The following is a 19,320-nucleotide window of genomic DNA, read 5'->3' as shown; positions in this document are numbered from 1 at the left end:
GTTCAGATGCAGACTTTTGCAGTGATAATTTGTAATTTGCTTGACAATGAAGATGAAGACCAGAGACTGGATGAAGACAGTTGTAGATCATTAGTAACTTGTTGATTCATTTCCCCAATAATAAAGAAATAACAACACTGCAATATTACTTGTAACTTACTGAAGGATAGTGCCACCTCTTCTGAGGCATAACGTTTATTTACATTTGTGGTTATGAGATGTGGCTTCATTGAACTGTGGAGAAGGAATAGCCTGCAGTTATGTGCATACAAACAGCTAAAAAGTAATCAGTACTTCTGAGAAACAGGAAAGTGAAAAATCACTTTTACGAAACGTTATTGTAAGGACAATAGATTACTCTGGAACTTGGAACTCAGTAACTGTCAAGTTTCCTTGGTGGAAATAGGCGTTTTATGAACAGTGTTGGTATTACTGACAAAAAGTGTATCAAAATTGCAGAAATAATGCAATTTGACACCACTTTAACTGTCACTGCCGACTGGGTCAGCCAGAAAAATCAGCAGTAGCAGAACATATTATAAACCATCCTGGGCACAAAATGCTGTTTGAAAACACTGAAATTCTGGACCATGCCAACAACTATCAGGTCAGAATGCATAGGGAAGCCATTGAAATCCACAAACACTTGGACAACTTCAACAAGAAAGAAGAAACCCTCCAAGTAAATAAAGTTTGGCTACCAGTCCTGAAGAATGTCAAAACCAGGACTTGGTAAATGCAAATGAGAAACCACTCAGGGTCAGAGGCTTTCCCAGCAGACAATGATCACCAATTAGCAGACACTAATCCTCTTTTGCATATCCTCCTACCCTGAGGCCTGGCCATCAACAACAGATACAAAGATTAACATGGGAATCACTCCTCCTCACCCAGGGTCACACTATATATATATATATATATATATATATATATATATATATATATCCCCACTCTTTTCCAGTTCAGCATTCTCTGAAGATGCCAGCCACAGATGCTGGTGAAACATCAGGAAGAAACTCTTCTAGAACATGGCCGCATAGCCCGAAAAATCCACAAAAAACTATGGATGCCAACCATGAAAGCCTTCGACTTCACATTGTCATGTCTCTGTCCTACAGGATGCTGGGATTTGTAGTGTGAGAAGGCATGAGAACTCTCTGACAGACTGGGCTGAATACTTCACCAAACTACAAGTCCCAGGGATCCACATGGAGGGCCAAGCTAACAGGGGAAGGTTCGGGCAGCTCTGGGGCCACTCTGGACTGCTCCCTGAGTATCCTGGCTAGTGCAAATGCACTTGTCTGACTCACTTCCTTGTTGCCAGCTCCTTAGAAGCCCAGCAGGTTGGTTTAGGTCCCCTCTGTGAGAAAAACGAAAACAAAAAACTCTGAGCCAGGTAAGAAACATGGAACTTTAAGAATGAAGAGCCCAAGCAGAGCAATAATGACATATGAGGGATGAAATATAAAGAGGAGCTAGGGCTTTAAATATTAAAAGCTCTTTTGGGGACCAGGTTCTGGACCACATGGTGGCCTTTCAGCTTCAGGGGTTCCTTTGCAAAATGGGTTATCTAGATCCATTTCAATTTAGCTTCAGGCCTGTTTATGGCATGGTAAGACATGTTTGATTCTGTCCCCTATGCTTTTGACACTAGGATATGGTTTCATCAATATGCTGAAAACACTTGGTTTCTCCTTTCCACCCAATTTCAAAGCAGCTGTTTTGGTCCTAGATCAGTGTCTCTTATCATCAGCTCAGAATGTTCCCCGTTTTTCCCGCTGAATTTCTTTCACTCACACTGTTTTGCTTATGAATTCTTTTCAGTCAACAACACCCAGAAGACTTCCCCAGAGTGCTCTGTATGTTCTTCCCCTCCCACATCCCTATGCCCCAGGACTACAAGGGACCACCAGAGAAACCACTTTCACCATAATGGTGCCCTTGGGTGGCCACCATTTCCCCCTGCAATGAATTTCCAGTTTGATGATCTCTTAAGGACTCCAATGCCCCGGAATACTATCCAAACAGAATGTTACTGCTACTGCCACTTTCATTTCTAAGATGACTATGAGCCAAGAAGACTACATGGATCCAACAGAAGGAGAGGCAGCCATTTTGAGACCGTGTGCTTGAGACCGTGTGCTCGTTGCTGAAGGGGCAGAGCTTCTGTGAGTCACATCTGTGAGTCACAAGGGGGCGGAGCTAGCAGACTAGCTTTATATACCACCTTCCAGAGCATTCCAGAACAGTCCGGCCAGAGAGAGGAGAAGGAGAGGAGCTGCTTGGCAGCCATTTTGAGACCGTGTGCTTGAGACCGTGTGCTCGTTGCTGAAGGGGCGGAGCTTCTGTGAGTCACATCTGTGAGTCACAAGGGGGCGGAGCTAGCAGACTAGCTTTATATACCAACTTCCAGAGCCTTCCAGAACAGTCCGGCCAGAGAGAGGAGAAGGAGAGGAGCTGCTTGGCAGCCATTTTGAGACCGTGTGCTTGAGACCGTGTGCTCGTTGCTGAAGGGGCGGAGCTTCTGTGAGTCACATCTGTGAGTCACAAGGGGGCGGAGCTAGCAGACTAGCTTTATATACCACCTTCCAGAATTTTCATTTTCTTTAACTCAACAACTCTGCTCAAGTGGCATCAGGTTAGAATCAGATATTGAAACAGAACCTTCCCTTTAAGTGTAAGATAGCAGCCAGTACTTACCTTTAAAGAAGTATTCCCAGTAGATTGACTCTTATATTTATTACTAAAGACTTTGCAGTATGGACAACGAGGGATCTGCCGCAGTCACCTGCAACTCTTGTGGGATGTTTCTCTTCTTGCCTACAGAAGTGGAGAACTTCACATGCACCAAGTGCAAGTTGGTAGCACTCTTGGAGGAGAAAGTGCAGCAGCTGGAGTCCAGAGTAGCTATACTTCAGCATATTAGGGAACAAGAGGATTTCCTGGACACAATAGAACTAACCATCTTGGATGAGTACCACGCAGAGGAAGATGCTAGGGTGGAAGAGGTCACTTGCCAAACAGAGGAGGCAGACAGCTGGAGGAATGTCACAAAAAGAAGTAAGCCAAGAAAGAATTGTTTGGGGAGCTTGCAGCTAGAGAATCGATTCGAAGCTCTTTCCCTTATCAAGGAGGATGAAGAAGAGCAGCATGGACAGACTTCGGGGACAGAGCAGGGGAGCCTGAGAGTCCCACCCGAGGGAACAGTTGCTGCTAAGCCTCGGAGGAGGCGTGTGGTCGTAGTGGGGGACTCCTTGCTGAGGGGTACAGAAGCAGTGATTTGTAGGCCTGACAAGATGTCTCGAGAGGTGTGTTGTCTTCCAGGTGCAAAGATCCGTGATGTGACAGAGAGGCTGACAAGACTGGTCAAGCCTACTGACCAATACCCCTTCCTTTTGGTCCACGTGGGAACTAATGATACTGCAAGACACAGCATTCAGAACATCAAAAGGGATTACGAGGCGCTTGGTAGGAAGCTGAAAGGAATGGATGTACAGGTTGTCATCTCGTCTCTTCTGCCAGTTGAAGGGCATGGTCCAGGAAGGGAGAGGAAAATAGCAGATGTGAACAACTGGCTTCGCAGATGGTGCCGCCGAGAAGGATTTGGATTCTTCGATCATGGGCTGCGGTTCCATGAGGAGGGACTTCTTGTAACAGACGGGTTGCATCTCACGCCAGTTGGAAGAAATGTTTTTGCCAACAGTCTCAAGAACTTGATCAGGAGAGCTTTAAACTGAGTTCCGAGGGGAAGGGAGACAATATTAAGGAAGGCGAAAGGGCTGGAGAAAATAGTCAAACAGACATAGAGGGAACAAGGCAAACAGTGCAAGGACCCAACAGTGGGAGGCAAAAAAACTTGCACAAGCAGCAAGTAAAAGGGAACCATGGTCTGCGATGTCTCTACACTAATGCACAGAGCATGGGAAATAAGCAAGATGAACTCGAACTCCTAGTACAACAAAGCAAATATGATATAATAGGCATCACTGAAACCTGGTGGGATGAGTCTCATGATTGGAATGTGGAAATAGAGGGGTATAACCTTATTAAGAGAAATAGGCCAAACAGGAAAGGAGGAGGTATAGCACTATATGTCAGAGATACTTACACCAGTGAAGAGATCCTGGACATCAATCATGGAAGCCAGGTGGAGAGCATCTGGATAAGAATCAAAGGGGAGGGAAACAACAAGGGTGTTACGGTGGGAGTCTACTACAGACCCCCAAGTCAGACTGAAGAATTGGATGATATCTTTCTAGAACAGATGACCACACAGTCAGAAAAGAGAGATGTAGTAGTGATGGGCGACTTCAACTACCCTGATATTTGCTGGAAGTCAAACTCAGCAAAATCCTCAAGGTCTAGCAAATTCCTCACTTGCCTGGAAGACAATTTCATGGTCCAAAAGGTGGAAGAGGCAACAAGGGGGTCAGCTATTTTAGATCTGATCCTAACCAACAAGGATGACTTGGTTAATGGGGTGCAAGTGGTGGGATCATTAGGTGGAAGTGACCATGTTCTCCTGGAGTTTGTAATACAGTGGAAAGGAGAAGCCAGGCAGAGTCAGACACGCATCCTAGACTTTAGGAGAGCGGATTTCAGTAAACTTAGAGAAGTATTGAGGGCGATTCCATGGTCAGAAATACTAAAAGATAAAGGAGTTCAGCACGGATGGGACTTTCTCAAAAGGGAGATACTGAAGGCACAATTTCAAACAGTTCCAGTGAGAAAGAAAAACGGGAGGTGTCTCAAGAAACCAGGATGGATGACTAAGGAACTTTCAACCGAGCTAAGTTTGAAACGGAACATGTATAAGAAATGGAAAAAGGGGGAAATCACGAAAAAGTAATTCAAAGAAATAGCAGGCATGTGTAGGGGTAAAGTCAGAAAAGCTAAAGCGCAGAATGAACTCAGGCTTGCTAGAGAGGTTAAGAACAATAAAAAGGGCTTTTTTGGATATGTCCGCAGCAAGAGGAAGAAGAAGGAAACGGTAGGGCCACTGCGTGGAGAAGATGGCAAAATGCTAACAGGAGATAGAGAAAAGGCAGAATTACTCAACACTTCTTTGCCTCAGTCTTCTCAGAAAAGGCAAAGGGTGCTCAACCTGAGGATAATGGAGCAGAGGACAGAATAGGGGAATTTCAGCACAGAATAAGTAAAGAGATAGTAGAGGAACACCTTGTTAATCTAAATGAATTTAAGTCTCCGGGACCAGATGAACTCCATCCAAGGGTATTAAAAGAACTGGCAAAAGTAATATCGGAGCCATTGGCAATCATATTTGAAAACTCCTGGAGAACAGGAGAGATCCCAGCAGACTGGCGAAGGGCAAACGTTGTCCCCATCTTCAAAAAGGGGAAAAAAGAGGATCCCAACAATTATCGTCCAGTTAGTCTGACATCAGTTCTAGGAAAGATTCTGGAGCAGATCATTAAACAGAGAGTCTGTGAACATCTAGAAGGCAATGCCATAATCACAAAAAGTCAACATGGGTTTCAGAGAAACAAGTCATGCCAGACAAATATAATCTCTTTCTTTGATAAAATTACCAGCTTGGTAGATGAAGGGAATGCTGTGGATATAGTATATCTTGATTTCACTAAGGCCTTTGACAAGGTTTCCCATGACATACTTGCAAACAAGCTTGTAAAATGTGGGCTAGACAAAGGAACTGTTACATGGATCTGTAATTGGTTGACTGGCCGAACCCAAAGGGTGCTCAACAATGGCTCCTTTTCATCCTGGAGAGAAGTGACCAGTGGGGTCCCACAGGGCTCTGTCCTGGGCCCAGTGCTATTCAACATCTTTATCAATGACCTGGATGACAGAATTGGGAGCATACTTATCAAATTTGCAGATGACACCAAATTAGGGGGAATAGCTAATACCCCAGAGGACAGGATCAAGATTCAAAATGACCTGAATAGACTAGAAAGCTGGGCCAAAGCTAACAAAATGAAATTCAACACAGAGAAATGTAAGGTATTGCACTTAGGGCGGAAAAATAAAATGCACAGATATAGGATGGGTGACACCTGGCTGAATGAAACTACGTGTGAAAGGGATCTAGGAGTCCAAGTAGACCACAAGTTGAACATGAGTGAACAGTGTGATGCGGCAGCTAAAAAGGCCAATGCTATTTTAGGCTGCACCAATAGAAGTATAGTGTCTAGATCAAGAGAAGTAATAGTGCCACTGTATTCTGCTTTGGTCAGGCCCCACCTAGAATATTGTGTCCAGTTCTGGGCGCCACAATTCAGAAAGGACATTGAGAAACTGGAGCGTGTCCAAAGGAGGGCGACAAAAATGGTGAAGGGTCTGGAAACCATGCCCTATGAGGAACGACTTAGGGAGCTGGCAATGTTTAGCCTGGAGAAAAGAAGGTTAAGAGGTGATATGATAGCCCTGTTTAAATATTTGAAGAGATGTCATATTGAGGAGGGAGCAAGCTTGTTTTTTGCTGCTCCAGAGAACAGGACCCGGAACAATGGATGCAAGCTACAGGAAAAGAGATTCCACCTGAACATTAGGAGGAACTTCTTGACAGTAAGGGCTGTTCGACAGTGCAATGCACTTCCTCGGAAGGTGATAGAGTCTCCTTCCTTAGAGGTCTTTAAACAGAGGCTGGATGGCCATCTGTCAGGGATGCTTTGATTTGGAATTCCTGCATGGCAGGGGGTTGGACTGGATGGCCCTAGTGGTCTCTTCCAACTCTACGATTCTATGATTCTATGATTCTATGATTCTAGAACCAACATCCATGCCCTACCTCCCATTTTGAGCATTTATGGAACAGTGGAAATCAAGCTGCTGTGGATTGTGTGGAAGCCCTGCCCATCCACCTACTAACAGCGATAAAAGGAGCACATTGACTGTGCTTCATGTTCACAGGCTAAAATATGAAGTGCAGAGTCCTGAGGATTCAGGGGTTACAAAAATATTTCAGTGTGGCTCCTGGCAGTCTGTATTTTTCTTTGCCTAAGACTAGGAGGTAAGTCAGTTGCCAATGGTAAGACATATGCCCTGAACAATTGTATACTGTTGTGCAATCTTTCCCCCTTTCATCTTTCAGGACATCATTTGGGGTGGTAAGAATGGTTGAGCTTAGGTGTCTATGGCCAATGGAAGATACATATTATTAGGGGAGATTGGGGGAGCATAATGATACCCATACTGTTTTATATTTCCTGGATTTAAATATGCAGCCTCCCTTTGGCAAATTTTTCAGCCATGTATACCCACTGGGTAATCTTGGGCAACCCAGGGGCCATTCACATTACCTTTTACCCCGGTTTTGAAATCGATTCTTCCACGTGAAGTTCATATTGGGCCTGATTCTGTCACAATCCATGTCGAGGCTTGCACAAGGAAATGCCCCTTACTGCGGGTTATCGGGAATCGGGCTAAAATCTGTCTTTTCTGAAAAGATCCGGGTTCTGCAAAATATGAACTTGCCCTCGATCATGATCGGGGCAAATTCAGGGAGGGATTAAGGGCAGAGGGTGGGTAGAGGGCAGAGCATTCCCTCCCCTCATCCAAGGGGAGGGAGAGGAGGAAAGAGCCGAAGGAAAAGGGGGGATCTGGATGCAAAGGGAGACAGGAGGCAAAAAGGGGGTGACTGATGGGGTCAATTCAGGGCAGGGCAGGGGGCCAGAGCAAGCCAAGCCTCTCCTCTCCAGCAGGGACCTTTTCCCTTTGGTTTTTACTGGAGGAGAAATAAACCCTTTAAAAAGCTTTTTAATACAACTGATGTGGACGTGAGTCCAATTGACAGACTTGTCTCTGTGGAGACAGTGATGTTTGCAGCAGATGCCATAAAATACCAGAAGTGCACTATGTATAAAGAGAAGAGTTGCTTCCCTCTTCAAAGCATATGTGAGATAACCACTGCTGAGGCTTTCTGCATAGTCAAGAGAGAGCGTCAATAAGGTACATTAATTCTGGAAACATGTACAAACTTATTTCTCAATAAATTCCACAGGGGAAACTTGCTTCTGAATACACATGTCTCGCACTGTAGGGCTTCTTGTACCACTCTCTTTGGATGACTTCACTTAGGATGGCCACTGAATATACATGAGAGAATTTAGAAAGTTTTCCTTGCTATTCATGACATGCTACATCTGTCTATAGAAGACAAATAGTGTTCAAGATACACTAGGTTTGCTACATAATGGGAGGTTCCCACTTAACAAACACAGGGTGCTCTTCTGCGGTGTGTTCACTACATCATTCTTCTCCCTCCAATCTAAGAAGTGTTGAACTCAAAATCCTATCATATCCAATATCCATGGCTTTGAGACATGCAAAATGGAAAGGTATTGTAGTGTTGTAGTATATTTCCATGAGTCATCTAGTTGGGGAAGCCTGCATTAAATAATGCGGTCTTCAGTGCTGATATCAAAGTTTCTCACCACTTGGAAGATGCATCATTTTATTTATTCATTTATTTATGAATAATAAACAATCTAATCCAATATGGAATGGTGCCCAAATTGTATGGAACGTATGGAATGGCATACAATCACAATGGAGGGGGAGTGTCGAGAGCCTAAACAAACTTGAAATACAAGTTGAGTATCCCTTATCCAGAATTCCTAAATCTGAAATACTCCAAAATCCAAAATTGTCCATGCTCTATAGATACTTTTCACAAAGACAGCCATTTTGACACCAGATACTCTGAAGTCTGAACAGAGCATCTGGACCTAGGATCACTTTTGTTAACTTTGGGGGCAGCTGGAAAACTATTTCACCTTAGGAATGCAACCCAACCCATCTAAACATGTCCACTTCTGCTCAGATTTTGGATTTTGGTCAAATCCAGTGCACTTAAAATTGGGAAAAGCATGCCCCATGGCCTCAGGTTGCCCCTGTGCATCAGTATATGTGGAACTAAGTAGGAAGGTTAAAACAGCCGGCAAGAGAAGGAACCAAGAAGCTTATCGCACAAGGCAAGTAAAGCAGAATTGCATTTGTATAATATCACCCTCTGTTTGGCTTACCACATGACATTGTTGGTATTCTGTTGATGTTGTGTTGGAGATAATTTAAAAAGTGATACTTTTTATTTATTTTTTAAAAATCCATTATTGACCCCCTCTCCTGCTTTTGTCACATTGCGATGCAAGTGTGAAACTTCAATTGTGCTTTTACAGGAAGCCTCCACTTAGCCAACAAGTTATGGGACTGCAGTACTATCATAAACCTGTTGGTCAAAAAGCAAAGCCCTGCTGGCACTTCGTGCATGGGGGAGGGGCTTGTACAAGGGCATGCGCGCACGCACACAAATGTCTCTCCAGTCTCCAGCCAGAAGGCATAACATGACATGGAGCCTGAGGCAGCAGTGGAGAAGGAGGAGGACGACAGCTGGGGACTGGAGCCAGAGCATGGGCTGCTGAAATTGGGCCAGTGTCTCTCCCCCACAGACCCTGATAGACTACCTCCTCTATCCCTCCACACCCCAGTGCTTAGTCTGTGAGCCCCATCAGGGGCTTACATAGGAAGTACCCCCCTCCACCCATATATACCTCCTGGCCATCCCTCTACCTTTGGTGGGCATTTTGTGAGTGTGTGTGTCTGTGTGTACATGTGTGCACCCCCCAGCCCCCAACTGTGTACCAAGGAGGTTAATTCAATATAGAGGGTGTGCAATAGGGCTTTAGCACTGTCAGGTGCTACAACTCTGCAATGTTTATGAAAATGTGATAGTAAAGAAAGCAATCCTGCCAGAACAGTGTTTTTAAAGACAACACAATTGTAGCAGGAGAGGAGGCAATGCAGCAAGTTCCCTAGTGAACCAGAGAAAAGAGACTGTTGAAGTTGACTGCAGTCTTGTTTAAATAAAGTCCTTTTGTTTGTGTTATATAACTCCTGTCTTACTGATAACTAGAACTATATGAAATATGGTGGACCACATTTTTGCACCCCTCAAAGTATCAGTCCTCCAATGCTCTTAACCTCCACCACAAAGATGTTGCTGCTGCTGTTGTTGGTTTGCGTGATTTTCAGATTAAAAATTTCCCCCAAATAATACCCCAAGCCCCCAAAGCTACAAAAACATGCAGAAAAATCCTCATCTCTGCACCTCAGGAACGCCCCCCCCCCCCCCCCAATAACTGCTTTGTCTTCTGCGTCCTGTGCAAAGTAGTGACCAAAATACTGGAGAAGATCTGGGGCATAACTATTTTGGCACACTCTTGGGGTGCATCCCCACTGGTGTACTAGAAGAGAAAATTGCCCCTGGTACAGTTGCTGTCTCCTGATATAGGCAGATAGGTGGATGGACAGATATTGATCCTACTGTAAAGTTAATACGTGCATCTTTTATTTTGCTTCCCAGGATCCATCATGCAAATGTCACTGGATTGTAGTAAAGACAAGGCCATATGTGGCAAAACAATACAACCTGCTTTCCATGCTGGTCACCAAATGTTGTTCTGATCAAAACTTTTGCAACAGTAAAATGTAGTTAATTGGGGTGTGAGTGAAGCCCAGGTATCACTGTTACCTTGGGACATGAGCACAATTTCTTTCTTTTGATTTTGAAACTTGAATGACAGATACACACCATTCAATTAAAAGCTGGCTCTACTCCTGGAATTGTCCTTCTCCCATGCTCTAGGTAACTTTTAAGGGTTGTGTTGGAACATGGAAGATCCAGTTTCTATTTTCCTGTTTAGCCTTGAAACCCATTGCACAATTTTGGGTCTGTCACTGTTTTTAGTTTGACTTACCTCACGGGATTTGTGAGAGGGTGAAGTGGTAGGGGAGAGCCAGAATGGTAGAGACATTTTGAGCATTGGAAACCCACTAAGTAACCTTGGGCAAGTCATACTCTCTCAGCCTCAGAGAAAGGCAAAGGCAAGAAATATCTTGCCAAGAAAATCCCAGGATGGGGTTATTTTAGGATTGCCATAGTCAAAAGTAACTTGAAGATACACAACAGCAACATGGTGGTAAGGAGGAAAGCAAGGTACTATTATCTTCAGTTAATTGTTGGAAAGGCAGAATATATATTTAACTAATATATTTTTTAAAAATAATTTCTTTATTCATTGTCTGACTTTTTAAATGGTATAAATGTTGGAAACACAACCCTGCTTAAGGAAGGGGTAGAAACTGGTGAGTGAAATCAGAGCATTCTACAGTTTTGCAAAATTATTCTGGCTCCCATCCCTGCCTTGAATTCTTAAGAAGAATTTACACATGGAGTAACTGCAAACAGGGTGTTTCAGGCTAAGCCTGTCTATGCTCCTTTTTTATAAACATTAAAAAGGAAAAACAGACAAAAAAGGATCATCAAAAAATACACACCTTAATATAATATAGAAAAAAGAAACTAATATACTGTATATGTTGAGATGTTCCTGTCTCACTGATTTATAATAAAATCCATTTGTCTAGACAATAAAGGTTTTTCCTTGACAAGATTGTCTAGCCATGTCCCACTGTGGGGGAAGTGCTCATCTCTGTTACTAGGGGGTTGTACAGACCGGCCTAAAGAGCTGGCGTGGGGGCAGAGTGGGGGTGTGGCAACTGCATACCGGCTGCCCTGACTCCACCCTCAGGCCAGTGTGATGTCACCCAAGCAACCCCACAGCAGGTGGTGTCACACTCTGTTTTTGGCGCAGTGTTTATATGAATTGCGCTGAAGAAGTGGAAAAAAGCCACCGCTACAGCAGCTAGGGCACTCTTTCTGTGGTGCAAAAAGGAGCCACTTTTTGTGGCTTCTTTCTTCACTGAAGAAAGGCCAGATTGGGGCTTACGGTCGCTGCAATTCTGAACTGGTGTTTGCAGGGGTGGCATAGAGCCGCCCCTTAGGGGCCATCTGTTAAGCCCCTAAATCAAAGAGCCAGCATTGTCAAAGACAACTCTGTGATCATGTGGCTAGCATGACTGCACAGAATGCTGTTACCTTCCCACCAAAGTGGTACCTATTTATCTACTCACACTTTTACATGCTTTCAAACTGCTATGTTTCCAGAATCTGAGATTAGTAATGGGAGCTCACTCTGTCACGGAGTACTTTGGTCTTGAACTGCTGACCTTCCGATCTTGCAATCAACAGAGTCTTAACCACTGAGCCACCACATCCCTTTTATTGTCTAGACAATAATTGCTAATTAAAAATTAATGATTAATTAATTAAATGATAATTGTTAATGATTGTTACATTATTGTCTAGACAATAATCTAAGAGTAATCTCTCTGTAATCTTCATATTTAATGTAGTTTCCTTATGGTTAAAGAGGACAGTTATACAACTATTGTTGCAAAAGCCTTCCTAGATCTCACAGTGCTGGATAACTACTGGCTGATCTCCAACATGCCATTTCTGGTCAAGATATTGAAGGAGTATGGTGACCTCCCAATCTACAGGGTCTTTGGATGAGATGAAAAATCTAAATCCATTTCAGATTAGTTTCAGATGTGGTTATAGGAGAGACACAATTGTGATTGCCTTGAGTGATGACTTATGCTAGGAAATGGATGGGGTATGTCCTTGTTGACTCTGTTGACCCTGTCCCTGCACAGAGAGAAGAAGCAAAGCTCTTTCTGGGTAACCATTCTGAATGAGTTTTGATTTTTAAAAAAAAAAACACATAAAAGAGTGTGTTTGTTGTTTCCCTGAGTCATTTCTGTGAGTCACTTTGCTGTGGAGCTAGCAGCCTAGCTCTATATAACTGCTGCCAGAGGCTTTCCAGCCCAGTCCCTGTTTGTGGGAGGCCATTTTGACTGGGTGAATTTTTAATTTTTTTACAACTTGGAGGAGTGTGTTTGTTGTTGAGGGAGTGAGGTTTCTGTGTTGTTGAGGGAGTGAGTCATTTCTGTGAGTCACTGTGGGGTGGCTGCTGCCAGAGGCTTTCCAGCCAGTCCCTGCACAGGGAGAAGAAGGAAAGCTGTTTCTGGGTTGCCATTTTGACTGGGTGAGTTGTTTTTTTAAATTAACTTGTGGGGAGCTGAGGGGCTGGGAGCACAGAGCAGAAGGTGAGTTGGGAACTGTGTTTAAGTAGTTCTCTTTTATTTTTTTCATTTTTTTTTCTTTAAGAGGCTTGTGGGGGGCTTTTGCTCAGAGGAAGTGAATCAGAATCCTGCCTTGGAAGGAGCTAGCAACCAGGAGCTCTCTATATAGCTATAGCCCCAGTCACTTGAGCTTGCTGACAGAGCTTGGGGACAAAGGCCAGAACAACAGGGGCTCTTTATGTGGGTGTTTAACAGGGGACATTTCTAGGAGGACCCCCATAATCTTGTTTCAGTGTCTACTTAAGACTTGTCAATGGGGACACTGAGGGAACTGCTGCAGTCACCTGCAACAGCTGTGCTATGTTTGTGTTCTTGCCTATAGATTTGGAGAACTTCATCTGCACCAAATGCAAGTTCGTAGCCCTACTGGAAGAGAAAATCCAGCAGCTGGAGGCTGGGTATCTACATTTCAACCTATTAGGGAGCAAGAAGTTTTCCAGGACAGAAGAGAATGGACGGTCTTGGATGAGGATGAGGAACACACAGAGGAAGTTGCTGGGGCGGAGGTCACTTCACATACACAGTAGGTAGTTGGAGGAATGTGACACACAGAGGTAGGACAACCAGCAATTGTTCTGAAAGCTTGCCGCTACAGAATCGATTAGAAGCTCTCTCCCTTATCAAGGATGGCAAGGAAGAGCAGCAGGGATAGTCCTCAGGGAAAGTGCAGGGGACCCTGGGAGTACCACCGCAGGGAACAGCCACTTCTAAGTCTCGGAGGTGGTGGAAGGACTCCTTACTTTGGTGTACAAAATCAGTGGTTTGTGGACCTGACAAGATGTCTCAGGAGGTATGTTGTCTCCCTGGGGCAAAAATCCGTGATGGGACAGTGAGGCTGACAATACTAATAGCAATAGCAAGTACATTTCTATACAACTTATCTGCTAGGACTTCTAGATCTCTTTCACACATAGTCTTGTTAAGTCAGGTGTCCCCCATCCTATAGCAATGCATTCCATTTTCCCCCTAAGTGCAGCGCATCCTACATTTCTCTGTGTTGAAATTCATTTTGTTAGTTTTAGCCCAGCTTTTTATTTTATTAAAGTCATTTTGAATTTTGATTCTCTCCTCTGGGGTATTAGCTACTCCTCCTAATTTGATGTCTTCTGCAACTTTGATAAACATGCCCTCTGTTCTCTCATCCAAGTCATTGATAAAGCTGTTGAATAAGCACTGGGCCCAAGACAGAACCTTGTGGCACCCCACTAGTCACTTGTCTCCAGGTTGAACCCTTTGGGTTTGTCCGGTCAACCAATTACAAATCCACCTTACAGTTCCATTGTCTAGCTCAAATTTTACTGGCTTCTTTGCAAGAATATCATGGGGGACCTTGTCAAAGGTCTTACTGAACCCAAGATATGCTATATCCACAGCATTTCCTTCTTCTACCAAGCTGGTAATTTTATCAGAAAAAGAGATCAGATTAGTCTGGCATGACATAGTTTTCAGAAACCTATGCTGACTTTTTGTGGTTATGATATTCCCTTCTAAATGTTCACAGACCCCCTGTTTAATGATCTGTTCTAGAATTTTTCCTGTTATCCTTGGACTGGTTCTCATTCGAAGGATTTATTACTCAGTGGCTGTCAAACCACTAGACTATTAAGAAATCCTGCTTGACCTGCTCCCATCTGGCCCTACCCAACCACCTGTCAGAATGGATAAAAGGAGAGGACTGATGGATTAGAAATCATTCTTTTCCTTTGTTCCCAGAAGCTATCCAATGGGGCACAGCTTCATCCTGGGGGTTCACAGGCCACAAACTGTTCAAAGGTGGCTATTGACCATGTGTTTTTGCCTCTACCTATGCCCAAGAGGTAAGTCCTGGTTTTGGACTGGTCACTAATGTGTGTGTAGTACAGTATTACTCCTTTTCATCTTGAAAGGGGTTTATTTGGGGTGTGGGAAACGGATGGGATGTGGGTCTCTGTGGCCACTGTTGCATGAGAAGGATTAACCAGTAAAACATGTTATTAGGGAAGGAACAGATACATACAAAAGTCAAAAATGTATTTTCTGATTGAGAAACAAACACTGTCACAGCCTTTTCCTCCATATGGGAAAGCTGTACTTTTATGTTTGAACCAGTGTGGGTAGTGGTTTTAGTGATGGACTAGGACTCTGGGGGACCAGGGTTTGAATCCCCATGTGGCCACAAAAACTCACTGGGTGATCTTGGGCACCTCACACTCTCTGGCTTAGCAGGCAATGGCACAGCTGCATTGAGCAAATCTTGCCAAGCCCTATGACATTTGTACAGTCATTTTCCTCCACATGTCAAATGCTAGAACTTTACTTTTATGATTGAAGGCCAGGGTAGGTAGGGTTTGAATTGCCACTTGACCACAGAAACCTACTGGGTGACCTTGAGCAAGTCACACTGTCTCAGATTTAGAAGAAGGCAATGGTAAAGCTACTTTGAACAAATCTTGCCCCCAAAAAATAAACCCATGAAAGGGTCACCTTAGGGTCATCATAAATTGGAAACAACATGAAGGCACAGAACAAGCCAACCACAAACTTTTATGATGTATATAAATTTCAGATTCCCTTGTCAAAGGAGAATTATTTCCCCCATGGGGGATTATAATCCAACAGATTTTGGAGTAAATTCAACTGAGATGAAGGGAGATTACCAGTCAGTATACCTGTGTAAGAAAGTATCCTATAGGTAATGTTTGCCACACACAACTGGAATTAAAACAACAGCAAAAACAATTGTCTTTTCCCAGCAGATGCCATAAAATGCATGAAGTGCACTTCTGACAATAAGGTAAAGATTTGCATCCCTCTTCATAGCACATGTGAAATAAAAAGTACCGAGGCTGTCTGTATAACAAAGACAGAGACTTCAATAAGTACGTAAAGGCTGTGGTCACTCAGGGAAGAAGAAGTCATGGGAGGGGGAGGATATGGGAGTTACTTCTGAATAGACATCTCTTACACTGTAAGGGCTTCATCCATCACCAATGTACCATCAGGTGGGACACTGGACAATTTGGACAATGCAGAGAGACAATTTTTGCACATAGTATCTCTGGCCAAAGAAAACAAGAATACCCCAAGGCATGGGTGTCACCAATGGGTTGCGGTGGGTGCCAGAGACACCCTCAGAGGGAGTGTATTTAATTCTGCATCTTGGTAAAAAGCTTTTTATTCTTCGGCTCTGTCTCTCAATTGAAACAATTTAGACAATGTAGGGAAAATGGAAAGTTCCTGAGTGTCTTAACTGAATCACTCCAGCAAAGCAAACAAATAGAACAGATTCCTGGAAAGCATCTCCAACAATTCAAAGGTGGATCTGTCAGTCATTCAGCTCCACTCCATCTGTCCCTCCCTCCCTCCCTCTCCCTTATTCTGACACACACACCCCAGACATTGTTTTCTGAACTCTCAAATCTGAACAAAGCTTTAGATCAGCCCTGGTTCAACTATGATAGCTTTGGAGGCAGGGACATCTGCTTTGCCCTGAGAAGCAGTAAAATCCTCTGAAGGTGCTCAGTTCTGCTTGGACACTTTGGTAGCATCTGATGTACATTTCTAGTGTATCTATAGAAAGTTGAATGGATATATACTATTGTTAATGCATGCATGTGTGTGCCTCCAGGTTGCTTGTAAACCTATAGTGACCACCTGAATTTCATAGGGTATTCTTAGGCAAGGAGACTAAGATGTAATGCATACTCTTTCTCTTTCCCCCCCAGCACCAGCTGGTGGTCTTGTGAAAAGATCACTGGATTGTACTATTGACAAGTCCATGTGTGGCAAAGCAATACAGTATTCCAATCCTGCCAGACTGACAGAATTTCGCTGCTGTTCTCATGAAGATCTCTGCAACAATAATATGTAGATTATCTCAGAATCTAGTGAAGCCAGACAGAATAATAAATCAACCTATAATCAGATACTTGGGATGTGAGTGTGCCTTTTTTTGTCCTGCAACTTCAATAGAAGAGGTAGACACTTCTTACGCAAAACATCACTACACTCTAGAAATGGCTCTTCCTCCTCCTTCCTTTAGGGCAGCCATCCACTTTGAAGGGTGAGAATCTTCGTTTGGGACTGGAAGATCCAAGGTCTAGTTCCTCTCTCAACCATAAAACTCATAGGATGACTTTGTGTGCATGAAACAAAGTTTGTGTGTGCTGAGCCATCAAGAAAGCAAAGGTTTTCACATGAAAAATATTTGGTTTTTGGAATATTTGGATTTTGGAATCCCAGATCAGGGAGACTCAAGGTTTAGTTACAATACAAAAATTACAATACAATAAAATACAGAAATTAAAAACACGCATATTCAATATGCCCAGTTAATCTGACATCAGTACGAGGAAAGATTCTCAAGCAGATAATTAAACAGAGACTCTGTGAACATTTAGACTTTAGGAAATAATTTCAGTAATACTGGGAATGATCCTATGGTCAGGAATAGTGAAAGAGATGGGAGTAATTGATGAGTGGAATACTGATGAGTGGAATACAGAAATACTGAAGGCACAATTTCAAACAATTTCTATTCAGGAGGGAAAATGTGAAGTGTCACAAGAAACCAGGAAGGATGACTAAAGAACTTTAAATGGGGCTAGGTTTTAAATAGGACGTGTATAGGAAATGGGAAAAGAGGGAAATTACTAAAGAGGAATTCAAACAAATACCTATAACACATCTTATACACATAGCTTGAAGATAATTTTATACAACATGTTTAAATACTTTTGTGGAATCATCAAGAAAGCAAAGGTTTACACATGAAAAACTTTTGGTTTTTGGAATATTTTGGATTTTAGAATCCCAGATAAGGGAAACTCAATGCTTAGTTACAATACAGAAATTTTAAAAACTCAGAGATACATTTCATATTCAGTACGCCCAGTTAATCTGACACGAATATCAGGAAAGATTCTTGAGCAGATCATTAAACAGAGAGTCTGTGAACACTTAGGACTTTAGGTAAACTGATTTAAGTAAACTTGGAGAAATACTGTGGGCAATTGCATGGGAGGCTCTGGGATGCTTGAGGAGACATCTCAGCTCTGGACTGCTCCACTCACAGAGGAACTGAGCCCACCCACAAGATGGAAGCAGGCAGGCAAGACCAGCCAATGTAGTGACTCCGCCTAAGGCAGCCTCGACACTGCAAACTGCTCAGCCTCCTTAAAGCTGAAACATCCAGTTGGACAGCCAGTCTTTTGGAGCAAACAGCTGGCAGTGGAGTTGGTGTCACCCCCATGAGGGTGTCACCTGGTGCGGATCACACACCCCTCCCGCTCCCCCCCCCCCCCCCGATGCTACTGTGTCCAACCACTAGAATATTAAGACGCTCTGCCTGGCCTGCCCCCATCTGGCCCTACCCATCCACCTCCAGAATGGATAAAAGGAGAGGACTGATGCAGGAGAAGTCATACTTCTTTTCCTTCATTCCCAAAAGCTTTCCAATGGGGCACAGCTTCATCCTGGGGATTCATGGACCAAAAGCTGTTCAAGCATGGCTGCTCATCATCTGTTTGTGCCTCTGCCTGTGCCCAAGTGGTAAGTCTTGCACGCTGTAAGACATATGCGACTAATGTCTATGTGGCATTGCTCCCTTTCATCTTGAAACAGTTCATTGGGGTTGGGGAAGATAGAAGGAATGGGGGTCTCTGTGGCCGCTGTTGCATGAGAAGGACTAACCAGTAAAACATGTTAAGGAAGGAGTAGACACCTGCAAATGTCAAAAATGTATTTTCTGGTTGATAAACAAACACTTTCACAGTCTTTTTTTTTCCATGTGTCAAATTTTGGAACTGTACTTTCATGATTGAGAGCCAGTGTCAGTAGGCTCTGAGTTGCCACTTAGCCACAAAAACTCACTTGGGAAGTCACACTCTCTCAGACTTAAGAGAAGGCAATGGCAACTGGCAAGGCTCCTTTGAACACATTTTGCCAAGAAAAGCCCATGTCAGGGTCATCTTAGGGTCGCCATGAATTGGAAACACCCTGAAGGCACAGCATAAGCCAACCACAAACTTTTATGATGTATATACATTTCAGATTCCCTTGTCAAAGGAGAATTATTCCCCCATGGGGGATTACAATCTAACAGATTTTGGAGTAAATCCAGCTGGGATCAAGGGAGTTTATTTTTCCAATTATCTCTGTATGAAAGTATCCCAAAGGTGATGGTTGTCACAAACAATTAAACAACAACAACAACAATAACTCTTTTTCCCCAGCAGATGCCATAAAATGCTTGAAGTGCACTACTGAAATAAAAAAGGGTTGCCTCCCTGCTGATACCATATGTGAACTGAAGAG

At 43.4% G+C, this 19,320-nt stretch overlaps 1 protein-coding gene across 1 annotated transcript; it reads left to right on the top strand.

Annotated features, from left to right (window-relative positions):
• Nucleotides 1-12,840: 12,840 nt before the first annotated feature.
• Nucleotides 12,841-18,485, top strand: LOC149321119 (uncharacterized). Its single transcript, XM_089491696.1, has 6 exons — nt 12,841-12,929; nt 13,349-13,549; nt 14,740-14,843; nt 15,759-15,799; nt 16,731-16,941; nt 18,455-18,485. The coding sequence occupies exons 2-5, from the start codon at nt 13,374-13,376 to the stop codon at nt 16,749-16,751; spliced, it is 342 nt and encodes a 113-aa protein (XP_089347822.1). The 5' UTR covers nt 12,841-12,929; nt 13,349-13,373; the 3' UTR covers nt 16,752-16,941; nt 18,455-18,485.
• The last annotated feature ends 835 nt before the right edge of the window (nt 18,486-19,320 follow it).

Source organism: Sceloporus occidentalis, unplaced genomic scaffold (assembly GCF_023333645.1).
Source record: "Sceloporus occidentalis isolate IW3139 unplaced genomic scaffold, rSceOcc1.0.p SCAF_1, whole genome shotgun sequence".
Taxonomy (NCBI): Eukaryota; Metazoa; Chordata; class Lepidosauria; order Squamata; family Phrynosomatidae; genus Sceloporus; species Sceloporus occidentalis.
The sequence above is the reverse complement of the archived record's forward strand: the minus strand, read 5'-3'. Positions and strand labels throughout refer to the sequence as shown.

Bases quoted from the DNA above. Each gene is read 5' to 3' on its own strand.
- LOC149321119 (XM_089491696.1), top strand. From the start codon at position 13,374: ATGCAAGTTCGTAGCCCTACTGGAAGAGAAAATCCAGCAGCTGGAGGC. The intron at 13,550-14,739 runs GTAGGTAGTTGG...CTTTGTTCCCAG, and splicing joins GAGGTCACTTCACATACACA to AAGCTATCCAATGGGGCACA. The intron at 15,800-16,730 runs GTAAAGATTTGC...TTTCCCCCCCAG, and splicing joins AGTGCACTTCTGACAATAAG to CACCAGCTGGTGGTCTTGTG.